At 38.4% G+C, this 12,980-nt stretch overlaps 1 protein-coding gene across 5 annotated transcripts in view; it reads left to right on the top strand.

Annotated features, from left to right (window-relative positions):
• The first annotated feature begins 3,620 nt into the window (after nucleotides 1-3,620).
• The window catches only part of LOC122091728 (tryptophan--tRNA ligase, chloroplastic/mitochondrial-like), a 63,808-nt gene continuing 54,448 nt past the window's right edge, over nucleotides 3,621-12,980 (top strand). Inside the window, exons 1-4 of one of the 5 annotated variants that reach the window (XR_006144011.1) lie at nucleotides 3,621-3,851; nucleotides 3,940-4,092; nucleotides 4,784-4,871; nucleotides 10,477-10,518. Coding sequence is in view for 4 of the 5 variants with exons in the window: in XM_042661838.1 (XP_042517772.1) it covers nucleotides 3,784-3,851; nucleotides 3,940-4,092; nucleotides 4,784-4,871; nucleotides 10,477-10,518 (351 nt within the window). In the remaining variant the exon portion in view is untranslated. The remainder of the gene's footprint in view (nucleotides 3,852-3,939; nucleotides 4,093-4,783; nucleotides 4,872-10,476; nucleotides 10,519-12,980) is intronic. The other 4 variants (XM_042661838.1, XM_042661836.1, XM_042661837.1 and 1 more) reach the window with 4 other exon arrangements.

Raw genomic sequence — 12,980 nt, 5'->3', positions numbered from 1 at the left:
ATCTTGAGGTGTTGTGGAGACGACAACCTTTAGTAGGTTTAAACCAACTCTCCCTAGTATGGCGTTGTACGCAGAAGTAATGCCTACTACCAAGAAGTTGATCATGACTGTTACCTGACGGTCTCCGATGCCAACTCTTATTGGCAACTCAACCGATCCCTCATCTTTGATCAGGGCACCAAAGAATCCTTGCAACAGGTGTTCAACCTTCTTCAGCTTTTCCTCGTCCAGGCCCATCTTCTGGAAAGCTTCAAGGAATAGGATATCAACTGAACTGCCGTTATCCATCAAGATCCTTTTTACTCTGCAATCCGACTGTGGTCATGGTGATTACTAGGGCATCGTCGTGTGGCGTGTGCATCCCTTCCAGGTCGTTATCCGAGAAGAAAATAACCGTCCCTGTCTTCGCCTTCTTGTTCCACCACTCAGCCACATGCATGCTTCGCGCATAGGCTTTTGCTTTCCTGGCCGAGGTTAAACTTTCTATAGCGGCTAGGCCTCCACAGATTGTCGCTATAACCCTAGTTGGGCTTTTATGATCGTCCCGAAGGTGATGGTAGGCTTCCTTGGGTGTCCGGTCCCTTTGCCATTTCTGATTGCCTCTGCGGGATGGCTACCTCCTTTTATGGCGGCCTCTGCCGTCTCTTCGGCGGTTGTCCCTGTGGTCATTACCATCTTGGGCATCCTCCTTATCGTGGTTTATGAATCGGCCTAGATACCCTCTTCGGATCATTCCTTCTATTTCCCCCTTCAAGTGCCAACAATCTTCAGTGTTGTGGCCGTGGTCCCTGTGGAAGTGGCAATATTTATCCATATTGCATCTCTCAGGTGTCGTCCCATCTTCCTTGGCCACTTCATGGCTCTTCGGACTTTCGTCTTTTGCCCTCTTCAAAAGGTTTGTCATCTCCTCTTGAGATCCTTTTCCTCCCCGTCTTCTCTTCAGCTTCTTCATCGGCTTGAAGGGTTTCTTCCATCTGGATATATTTATCACACCGAGCCCTCAACTCGGCTAGGTTCTTTGGTGTATGCTTCGTCAAAGACCTTTTTAGCTCTTTATCCTTGACGCCTCCCAGTAGCACCGTGAACTCTTCTTTCGGATCCAGACCTCTGATCGTGATCTTCTCTAACTGGAAGTGCTTCATGTAGTTTCGCAGTGACTCTCCTTCATGTTGTTTTACATTGGTCAGGTTCAACGTGGTCTTCTGAAGGGGTTGGCTACTAGAGAATCCCTTCACGAAGAAGTAACTCAAATCACTGAGCTGTGAATCAATTTCGTCGACAAGCGGTTATACCATAACCTTGTCGCTCCTCTGAACATCAAAGGTAGGGCTCAACACATGATGTTTTTCAAGACTCGGTGGAGCTGCATCGCAACCTTAAAGCCTTCCAGATGATCGATGGGGTCTCCAGACCCGTCGTAGGTATCATATTTGGGCAGACAAAAACTAATCGGGAGCGGGTCCCTCATGACTTCATCAGCTAAGCCGTGTCATTGGTGAGGTCCGACTCGTGAGTTCCCTTCTGGTTTTTTGCTACCTTCTGGATCTCGTCCTTCAGGTCTAGGATCATTTGCTTCAACCCTGAGTCACATAACTATTTGTCCCCTTGGCGCGGTTCTTCATACCCGGCTCCTGTGACACGACACGCTCTTTCTTTGGGTGCGGGGCTTTCCCTCCTTGCTCGATTTCGAGGATTTCGACTGAACCTTATCGATCCTAAGCTACTCCAGTCCTCATCTTGAGGTCGCTCTTGCTGGACATGAGAGCCTCGTGCTACTCCATCGGTCTTATGAGAGATGGCTTTGGAGACCTCTTTCATTGTCTCGGCCATTCGGTCATACTTCTCCTGAAGGGCGATGAACTGCTTCCTCGTCACATATTCCTGCTCCCTAGGAGGGGGTGGAGGATCGCTATCCCTGAGCACCGGATGTCCGACCGAGAGCTGGTCCCTCACGGAACCTTCCCGATCATTGTTTCCCCATTCTTCCCTGATGTCCATCGAGGGATGGAGCCCTTTCGAAGGTTCTCCCTCATTCATATTTATATTCGACGCTACTTTTTTTTTTTTTTACGATTGTAGGTTCTCCCTACCATTACTGTCGTTCCCACAGATGGCACCAATCTGTTACCGCCGAAAATCCACCAGAGGACCTAAACCTGCACAAGGACAGAAGGTAGAGGCCCGGAGGTATCCCTGGGGTTAGTCCTCTGACGCCCAAGTTAGAGACCGACGGAATAGTATTTTCACAAGAGTAATGGTATGTTGACCTACCTCTCCCCTCATTTCGGGCCCTCTCTTATAGTGCTTAGGGTCTAGGGTTTCCTTTTTGGGAGTCCCCCTCGGGTCTGCCTTTTTCCCTTTCCGAGTCCTACTCGGTTACGTGCTCTTCCCCTTGTGGGGAATATTCCCTATTCAGGTATCTTCTCCTCAAGTAGTTTGCGTGGTTAGAATTCTTACGTCCTCTATCAGGTAGGCGACATGTGTCCTTCCTTTGGATACCACTTGTTCTTACTTTACAGGGTGATTAATTGGGCCGTATCATTAGTAAAGGTTGAAAAATATTTACAAGTCACTGGAAAGTGAGTTAATACCAACCATTGAAAAAACAAAAAGGTAAAGTTCACATATAAGACGGATTATATGATTGAGTTAAGCCACCAAATTTGATAGATAAAAAATCTATAGAATCCTCATATATCCAACAATCATATTGTCAATCACAAGTTCACGTGGTAAAAAAATGTACACCGATGTGGTGGAAAGGATTTGGTGTCGGGTTGAGTGCATGTTGAAAACATTTTCCCTCATATATATATTTGGGAGGGTTTGGTAGGGGAAGGGATTTAAAAGTAATAAGTGGGCAAGAGAATGGTATATGCAGGCATAGGTACACACTAGCAGATGCAGCCAATGAAAAGGCGTGCATGAACATCTTCAGATTGGGTAATACGGTCTTTTCTCACCCTCTGTGTATAAGCGGAAACCCACACTAGCACTAGTGCTCCTTCTTCTAAAATAAATATATAAATAAAAAAGAATATGGTGGATGCGTGAATCCTTGCAAGATGGCCACCCTCTTATCTTTAACCCTCCCTAGGTATCTTTCTTTGACAAGCCCACTCAAAATCGTTGTCTTAGGCTATGTTTGGTAGTCATGAGGAGAAAAGAAAAGAAAAAAGAAGCTAGAAAAGAAAAGAAAAGAAAAGAAAAGAGAAGAAAATAGAAGAAATAGTGAGAAAATAAAAAGAATATGTATGTCTGGTTACCAAGAGAAGAAAAGAAAAGAAAAGAAAAAAATTCAAAAAATTTTGAATTTTAAGAGAGAGATAGACACATAGGAAATCATTGTATAATTGTTTATTTTTTGTCTTATTATTTTTTCATATTTTCTTGTGTTTTTGGCAAGAAAATTTTTGAGGAAACAAAAGAAAATTTTACAATTCCCAAAAGAAATTTTGAATTTAAAAAGGGGAATTTTCTCTTAGATGAAGACATACCAAGTGCAAAGAAAAATTTTTGACCCAAGGAAAAACAAGTACAAAAAGTGTTTTTTTTTTTCTTTTATTCTATTAGCTACCAAACACAGCCTTAGAGAAGCGCAGTGCGAAATCCATCCTCGCGCTCAGGCTCTCCCGCTGACGAGTCACGACTCACGACTCGCGACACGCTCGGATAAAGGGAAATCTCCTATTCTCCATTGCCTATCCAGAGTTCAGACTGACCGTAGCCGGCGGAGAAGGTGAAAGAGGAAAAACGAGGGCATTTCCCAATAAGACATTAAGAATGGGTAGCTCCGTCCTCTCCCATGTCATGAGCGTCTCTATCGCTTCACCTCGTTTCCTCACTTCAATGTATGCCTTCCTTCTCTCTCTTTTTCTCCTTTTTTTCACGTCTGCTACATATTCTTCTCATTGCGTGTCTTTTGTGTGTTTCGCGCAGGTCAAGTGGTCGACTACAGAGGAGCTACTTGAAAAAATGGGGACGAATGCATCACTATCGTCTCCCAGGTGGATACGTTGATACTTCTCGTTGCTACTGTAGTGTTTCTGTCTCCCAATCCGACATTTCGGAGAAAGCTTCGACCTCTGTGAAGTCAGTTCTCTCACTTTCTTAATTTTATATACTCAATGCTTGGCCATATCTTAAACGTTTTATTGTCAATCCAGAATTCTATTGATTTGCTCCTCACCTATTAGATGTGGTACTCCAGATCTCAGTTCATTGTATTCTCAATCTCTTTTATAAGCTTATTTTCTCAAACATTATTTTTTTTTCTTGGATCCTCACTGAAGCAGTTGATTTTGGTTTTCAACTATTTTTTTTTTTTTTTTTGTAAGGGAAAAAAAAAAAAAAAAAATTGCTTGGGACTATTCTTCATTGGTTCTCTGCAATGAGTACAATCAGGTTACTAATTTGGCTGCGTCTATATTGAAGATATTTAGTTTGATGTTCATCTGAATCTTTCTCGTGTTCGTCTTCTTCTCTTGGTTTTTTCTTCAAGACTCAGATGAGCTGTTGATCCAACCTTTACTTAAGGACGACAGTGCAACTCCTGCTTTGCAAGTATAGTTCTTTTTAAAGATCTCCTAGCTAGTTTTGTTATTCTAAAGTGCTATTGGACTCAAGTGCATTAGATTAATGAAAACTGCTGTTTTATCTTGTAACATTGTTATGTAAAAGCTTAAAGGGGATGGTGTCACAAACAAGACTCAAATTATTCTTAAAATTCTATATATTTTTTTGTCTTAGATGTTTTTCATTCCATTCATTCTTAAATTTACAGGAAAAGGGTTGTATCTGGAGTCCAGCCTACGGGATCTTTACACCTTGGCAATTATCTTGGTGCCATTAAAAATTGGATTTTACTTCAGGTTGTTTGATTTCTCATCTTCTTTTCATTGCGGAGTGGTCTTCCCTCAAATATTTTGGACATAGTATTTCTTACAAGATAGTTCTAATGATAAATATGTTGTTTGTTCCCCTCGCAACAGTTACTTGATGTTAACTTCTAATTTATTTTATGTTCTTTTCTAACTCTCACTTACAAGGACCTTCAAACTTCTCCAATGCTAATGCATTGTGAACTAATTTTCTTTTTTTGCTTCCCTTGTGGCTGAAGCTATCAGTATTCTTAGTCAAGCTTTCCTTGTGTAACATATAGGAGGCATGAATGAAACTTGATGTAACTTATCCAATTGAGCAATTATATGTGTATACATATATACAAGGTTCATCATGTAGAACTGAATTGAATAATTCAAACAGTCCCAAATAACAAGAACTTATATCAGGGAACAATCCAGATTTAAGGAGATATTTGGATGAGACCAAAAAGGAGTTCAAAAGGGTATGAAACTGAGGTCAAATGTTAGGAATAGGATAGGTAATATTTACTGATGATCTGACCTATTTGAGAGTTCAAATCAACAGATAGGGACAAGTCTATAAACTGAAGGACTGGAAAAAAATAGAAAACAGAAAAACAGAAAAACAGAATTCAATAAGGGCTTTAAGAAGCTGAATATAGATTGATAATAGGTCTGAAACATGTAGGAAATCAGAACTACAAATCAATGCATAAACAGCAACATTAAAACTCCCTACTGATTTAAAAAAACAAGGCCTGAAACTGTGTAAAACTCGATATAGGACAGAATGGAGGAGATTTCACAAAACAGCAGCTCAACGGGTCAGAAATAAGAGCAGGAAACTTAGAGGATGATCTTACTTATCAATAGTGAAAATAGTGAATGAAGATCATAAGGAACTGTAGAATATTAGTAGTACGAGAGCACGAACAGTAGATGATCCACCCAGGCTTCTCACTGCAAGGTGTCAATTTGATCACATACCAATTCCTTCCCTTGATCACACACAAGGATTCTCCATGGAAGAAGAAGAGCAGAAATAGCAGCAAAGTGCTTATCAAAATCGTGGGCATTAGCTTGCCATTGGGTTGCTTTTGTAGATAGAAAATAGAAAAGGGGCTTCGGGCTAGTGACCAATTAGGAAAGATCCCCGATCGGTTGTAGCTTGGATTACAGGATACACCATCAGATCTTAGCTGATGTGGACTCCACTAACTCTTTACTTCTCTCTCTCTTTTGGGTAAATAACTCTTTACTTGTCCAAGAGAATAAAATAAACAACTTAAATTGACCCAAACTTAACCACAACTTAAATTGGACAACTACGGTTTGACCAATTGAACCAAAAAAAAAAAAAAAAAAAAAAAAAAAAAAAAAAAGGTCTGAGAAAAATAAACATAGAACTGAAACCCATAGGCCACGGTTTGGCTAGGCCTTCTTTCTACGTGAGTAGGTCTTCAAATCTCATCAGTTCAGCTTCCTGATACTTAGTCACATGGAGTTATGGACTTTTTTCTGCAAATATTTGCTTTTGAATTGGGGATACATTGATGAAAACATATGCAGATACCATAAATATTTCGGTTGTAAATGTTAAAAATGGGTATAACCGCACATTTAGAGCCAACAAATACAGAAACATCTATGCATGAGCATGACCAATAAGATATATGGAAACAGGTTTGCTTGAAGAGTCATCCTCTTGCTTGAGAAAGGCAGCCGGAATATTGCTTTCCCACATGGTTAAAATATTGAGTATAGTCAGGATGATCAATCTCATACTCATCCAAATTGGCCAGTGTTATGCAGGCACCATCACCTTTTCGATTGAAAAGGTTCTGGAAAAACAAGTGGGGGTAAGAAAAAAATTGACTAATTGTCCTATTTGGTGATGGAATATGCAAAATTATCTTTCTCAGGAGACTTGAAGAGAATAATGGAATAGATGCTCTGTGAAGGGAGAAAAATGGCAAGCTATTGATCAATCTAAGCAGAGATGATCCAAGAGTGTTCATGGATATTCAGTGTTAGTTATCAGATTGGGCTTGTGCTTCTAGTGAATTTATTAGTCGGTAGAACTTTCTTGGGTTCTGGTGGTGCTCGTTGGAATTAATGTGGTCTGGGCATCCAGGTGGCCTAGGTGGAGTCTGGGCGACCGTTGCCTTATTGCACTGGCGCCTTACTGCAAAGCGCAACACTTATTTATATCAAATATCATTTACTTAAGATATTATTCATAAATAAGCAAATACCCTTATTTGAATCCAATAAAAAGTAGTTTAAAAATCAAATTCTAAAAGGATAAAAAATCAACCCCCCAATCCAAGAATAAAAACTAAATTTTTGGTTGTACGAGCAATTTTCAACTTTCAAATGGTGAGATTTTTCTCAATTCTGAAAATTTCATAGACCTTATCATGATAAAACATTGCTGAAAGCCGAAAGTTCGGTAAAATAATCTTTTGTTTTGATATTTTCATTTAGGCAATTTTAACATCATTCACGAACTTTAAAATAAGTTTAATCGGAACATAATTTTGTCATTAAAATTCAGATTTAAGTAATTTTATACTTATTGGAAAGTTGGTTTTGTGGTCTACCTAACACAAAATGTCTCATGTAAAAATAAAATCATTTGACTAGTCAAACTTATTATAAAACAAGAACATTTCTCTAAATGTTGATTTTGTTATTACTTAATGTGACATAATGTTACTTTTTATGATTTGATGTGGTTTAATGTTGATTTTTGATGATACAAGGTATATGTAGCATATTATATAATATTAGAAAAGAGTGAAAATAAAAATGACACTTGGTCACCTTGTTCGCCTTAAGGCGGGCGATTTGCCGCCTAAGCGCTTAGGCAGCCCTCCAAGGCCTTGGTTCGCCTTGGCGCTATGACAACTATGATATGCAAGTGTTTTATGTGAAGATATAAATATGATTGTTATATTGAGACCTATATGAGTTCCTTTTTGTATTTTAATGTACGCTCTTCATTGTTGGATGTATGAAGATATATAAATCACTTAAATAGATAAAGTTGACAGTGTTAGTTCTATGACACTAACATTTAGGTTATGAGTGTGTATATAAAAAGAGAAAGAGGGGGAAGCAGGAGAAGACGATATGATGTTACTGATTCTTCTAGAGGCAGTATTTAAATTTCATGGCGGACTAGAGAAGACCTGATGTGGTTCAGGGTCAACCCTTAATCAAAATAAGAACCTAGACAAACAAAAAAATTATGGATTTTATGAAAAGAATTTAAGAATTTCAAATTGAGATATTGATCTGGGTTTAATAGCACTCAATCAGCAACAGCGAGTAAAAAACTCAATAATAAGCCTAGAAATAAATTGACTGCCCAACACTGGCCCAATTCCCATGGTCTAGGAAAGCTCCAATCTGGTTGTATAGTTCTTGGTTCGATTTGTGTACGTGGTAGGGAACTAGGGATTCTTCTTGTTATTCTAATGCCATTCAATTTTCTATCGAAAAAAAGTAAAATGGATAAAGGAATTTTAATTAAGGGAAAACTTTTCTCCACAGCCATTGAGATTTGCTTCTGTACAGGACCGAACTTTTTGGGGCCCGAATTTTGTGGACTGGTAGACATCAAGGTCCGTAATGTAGACTAATACAATAGTTACTAAAAACTGAAATTAGAAACTAGTTGAAAAAGGAAACTAACTACTAATGATTTGACTCAATTAATAATTTGACTCCTAAGGAAATAAATATAACTCAAATCAAACTCAGCTAAAAAGGAAACTAATGAAAAAGGAAACAAATCAGTGAATCCCGTATGCAACCTAGAACCCCTAATTTAGGCCCATAAAAGTGGCCTATTACACTCAAAACACATGGGATCAAAGACCAACATGTATGGAACCCAATCGTAGGCTTATTCCTAATAAAACAAGCCTAGTTTGGTGAAGAATCTGCATCAGTCCACTGCTCACAAGTCAAGTTCCAGCCCAAATGCAATTAGCCAAAATGACAAAATTAAGTTTTGATAATCCATGACTACCAAGAAGGTGCATACCAAGACAGGTCTACGGAGAGGGTGCATGCCATCACAAGTTTGCATTCCAGTCATAGTTAGTTAAAACGCATTTTAAATGCTGATGTCGAAATTAAACCCAATGATATGCAAAAAATGCCATAGAAGTAAAACGTTCAAAAGTTTTTTTTTTTTGGTGAAAGCGGCATTTGAGAAACTCAAAAAAGGAGACTTAAATCTTGACTCCCAAAAAATTATTTTAACATTATATATGCTTATGGCCCACACATCAAATATTAATATTTAACTAATAAGACATGAGTTTGTCTCACAATTTGTGTATATATTTTCCTTTTTTGGTCCCATATTTTTCAAATATAAACGTTTAAAACCCCTACCTTCGCTTTTTGTTTTTTACCTATCGCGACATTTTTGACTGTATCTTTTACCATCCCATTCAAATTCTGAGCCTTTTTAAACACACCTTACTGTTTTAATTATGAAACCAATACTGGGCAGTATATGATTGATTTGGATCTGAAATTTGATGGGTGGCCAATCCTGATCTTTCTCTATCTATCCAACGGTTAGAATTGTTGTATCATACTGGTGGCAGTGTGGCACTAGGTGGTCTGTGGAGTCAAGTCTGTCTACATTGGACCATGTGAAGGACAGGAAAGAGGAGATAGAGATGTTTGAGTAAATCTTGTCAAGATAGAGGGAGAGCATAGGTTTGTTATTAACCATGGAAAGAAAGGACTAGCATGAAAAATAGTAAAGGAAGTTATTTATTTTTTTACTGAGCGGCAGTTATCTGTGTTAATCCATGTTCATGAATTAACTACGATGAAAGTGCAAACCAAATTTGAGGTACCACACTTCCAATGCCCCAAGGTCTGTCACCCTTTTGGTTTAATATAGTTGGAGAGCAATTCAAATATAAATCTGTTCCAATTCCTTGATTTGCATTTTTCATGCCCTGTAGCATCTTCTTCTAGTTGTAATGGTTACTAAATTTTTGACCTTCATACCTGACCTTCAATCAGAAAGGAATTGGGGGAAGGGTGTAGGGCAGAAGTGAAGAGAGAGAGTGAGGGTGGGGGAAATAAATGGGGAGCGGGGACCTTGTGAAAATGAGGCTTGGAGCAGGTAAGGCCCTTTGTATTCGTAATATAAAAGTATTCCTGTCCAAAGTCTAAACATTAGTAATCATATATTGATGTTGACAAAGATTTTCAGAAATGAAGACAGTTAGTCCAAGCACGGTGTCCTGAAGAATCATTTTCTGAATGGTACTTTTATTATATAATCACTCACATTCATGAAAATCATGATTGTTTGGGTCCATAAAGTCTGGTGCTTTTTTACTTGGGAACCATTGCATTCAATCTGATCCTTTCATAAATTTTCATCCAGTTTATTTCCTCTATGGTTGAATTTCTTTACTTAAATGGATTCAATCTGCTCCTCCTATTAGGTTTTAGTTTTTAGGAGACACCACAGTGGGCAAAGTTTTTTTGTCAATCTTCTTAATCAAAAACCTGTTTTCACATTTTTTCACTTACCATGGTAATCTATGATCTTACTTTATTATTGCAGAATACATATGAGACATTCTTCTTCATCGTGGACTTACATGCGGTATGTTTAAAGCTTTTTTCATTTTTTTCCTCTTTACCTTTTTCTTTTTTGATAGATAAATTCTTGAAAGTGTTAGTGATAACATTGGTCTTCAGTTTTGCTATTGACATCTTTTATTTTGGGAGGGGGTTAGTGATGGAGACAAAAAAAAATCATGTAGATTAAAACTACATAGAAATTCATGTAGATTAAAACTACTTAGGAATACATAATAATACAACATAACGCATAAATACTCTTTTCTGTAGAGAAGATCACCAGAACATAACCCCAATAGATACAAAACCATGAGATTCTATCATACATGGTTGTCATGGCGCATAGGCATTTGAGGTGGCCAAAAAATAAGTTGACACCAAACAAGGTGCCAAAAAAATAAAAAATAAAAAAACTGGCCCAGGACAACTATGGCTCCTAGGTGATTCAAGGCGCTTGAGGCCGCCTAAGCGCTTAGATGACAAAGCGCCTGTCTAAGAGTTGCAAAGGCACTCAAGGTGCTGTAGTATTTTTTTAATATAGTTATTAGATCTACTATAGCAATGATATAAATATTCTTAATTTCTTGTCAAGAATCAACACTTTAAGGCTGTGTTTGGTGCGATAGAAAAGAAAAGATATTTTGTACGGTTTTCTTTGATGCAATTTTTTTTCTTTGTGTTTGGATGACTTTGGTGGATTGAAGATTCTTCTATTCAAAATTGAAAATTCTTCGGGGTTTGTGCATTTTTGCTATAGCTATTGTAATGTAGGACTAGATTTGACAAGCCAAACTAGACCCAAACAACAGGATCTGGTAAACCAAAGAACAACCAATAATCACCCAACAGTAGACAGTAGGCAACAGTTCAGAAATAATAGCTAAACAGTCCTTGTAAACCAGCAGTTTAAGCACAGAATTCTGGAATTCCTGAGAACATAAGTATACCAACGAATAGGACTTACCAGTAACAGGTATTTGATAGAAACAACTCACGATCAGTCTGGAAAAAACACAGAAACAGATCAGCCAAACCAGATCTGGAATCTGGGCAGAATAACACACTCGGCCAGAACTGAAATTAATATCAGATCAGTCAAACCCCTGGTCTGATGGTCCTCAAACTAGGATCGAACCCTCCCCTAATCTGGTCTAACAGTCAACCAAAAGTTAAGCCCCATCAGGTGGCTGATTCCTCAGATCAGTGCGAGGTCGGTAGGTAGAAAACTGGGTTTCTAAAACCAGAATTTAAAAATAGGATCAGATTACTTTACTTCAATATCCTAGGTCAGAATGATCTCAGACTTGGATCGAAGGAAGCCTCCAAAGAGTGAATGACTCGACCCAAGTTGTAGTCCAAACCAGAAATCAGAAGGGCTTCAAACCAGAGAAACCGATTATGAAAATTGAGAATTTCTGGGCAGAATTAAATGTCTAAATACCTGGACTGTGGAGCAGTAATAGTACTTGTAAAACACTTGAGAAATAAGAAAGAAGAAACTGTAGAACCCTCCTGGACTTCACGCCGCAGGAGTCGCTTGGATCAGACACCAAACCCTTCTTCCTTGATCAAACACAAAGAGTAACCTCAACAGAGACCAGCGGCAGCAGCAACATATTTTTTTCATTCAATAAAAATTGTGGGCCTTAGGTATGATGCCCTTCTTTATTTATAATGATGGGGGGGTGGTTACAAAATAGAAACTCAAAAGCTTCTAAATATTGACTTACTAAACTACTAACATGTAGTTACTAAAACTGGAAATTGTAAACTAATGAAATTAGAAACTAACTTAAAACAGGAATTAGAAACTAATTAGAGGACTGAAATTAGAAACTAAATAATAATCTAATAACCCCATCAATCCCAAACTAAAAGGGAAACTAATTAGTAATCCCGTACTCAATCTTAGAGCCCCTCTTTTAGACCCATAAAAGTGGCCCAATACGCTCCAAACCACATGGATTGAAGGCCCAACACATATACAACAACCCTAGGCATATTCCTAATAAAACAAGCCTAGTTTGGTAATTAATCTGCATCATATTGTAGAATATTTTATGCTGTGAGGTCGAGAAAAAATGAACTCTCCTGAGGAAACTGTATAGAGTGGGGAGAGAGAGATTGCCGATGGGGGAGAGATTGCAAAGAGAAAGTGAGGGAGAGAGAAGAGGAGGAGAGAGGGTGAAAGAAAGAGAAAGATAAGCAAAGAGAATAGGGGAGGAAAGTAGAGCAGGGTATATAGGCAGTATAGGGAGATTTCTAGAAAGAGTGGAGGGAGGGGAGAGGGGGAGAAAGAAACATAGGAGGAGAGCGAGAGAGAAAGAGAGATTATCGCTAGAGAATCAGAGAAAACAAATCATTGGGGAGAGCAGGGGAATCGTATGTTGCGTGATCGCCACCGGATCTTGCTGTTGTTCCTTCTCTAGATTGCCTCTCTCTCAAATATTCTTTGTTTTTGTTTTGTTTTGTTTTTTTTTTTTT

Source organism: Macadamia integrifolia, chromosome 10 (assembly GCF_013358625.1).
Source record: "Macadamia integrifolia cultivar HAES 741 chromosome 10, SCU_Mint_v3, whole genome shotgun sequence".
NCBI classification, from domain to species: Eukaryota; Viridiplantae; Streptophyta; class Magnoliopsida; order Proteales; family Proteaceae; genus Macadamia; species Macadamia integrifolia.
Note: the sequence above shows the minus strand (reverse complement) of the source record. Positions and strands in the feature narration are given on the sequence as shown.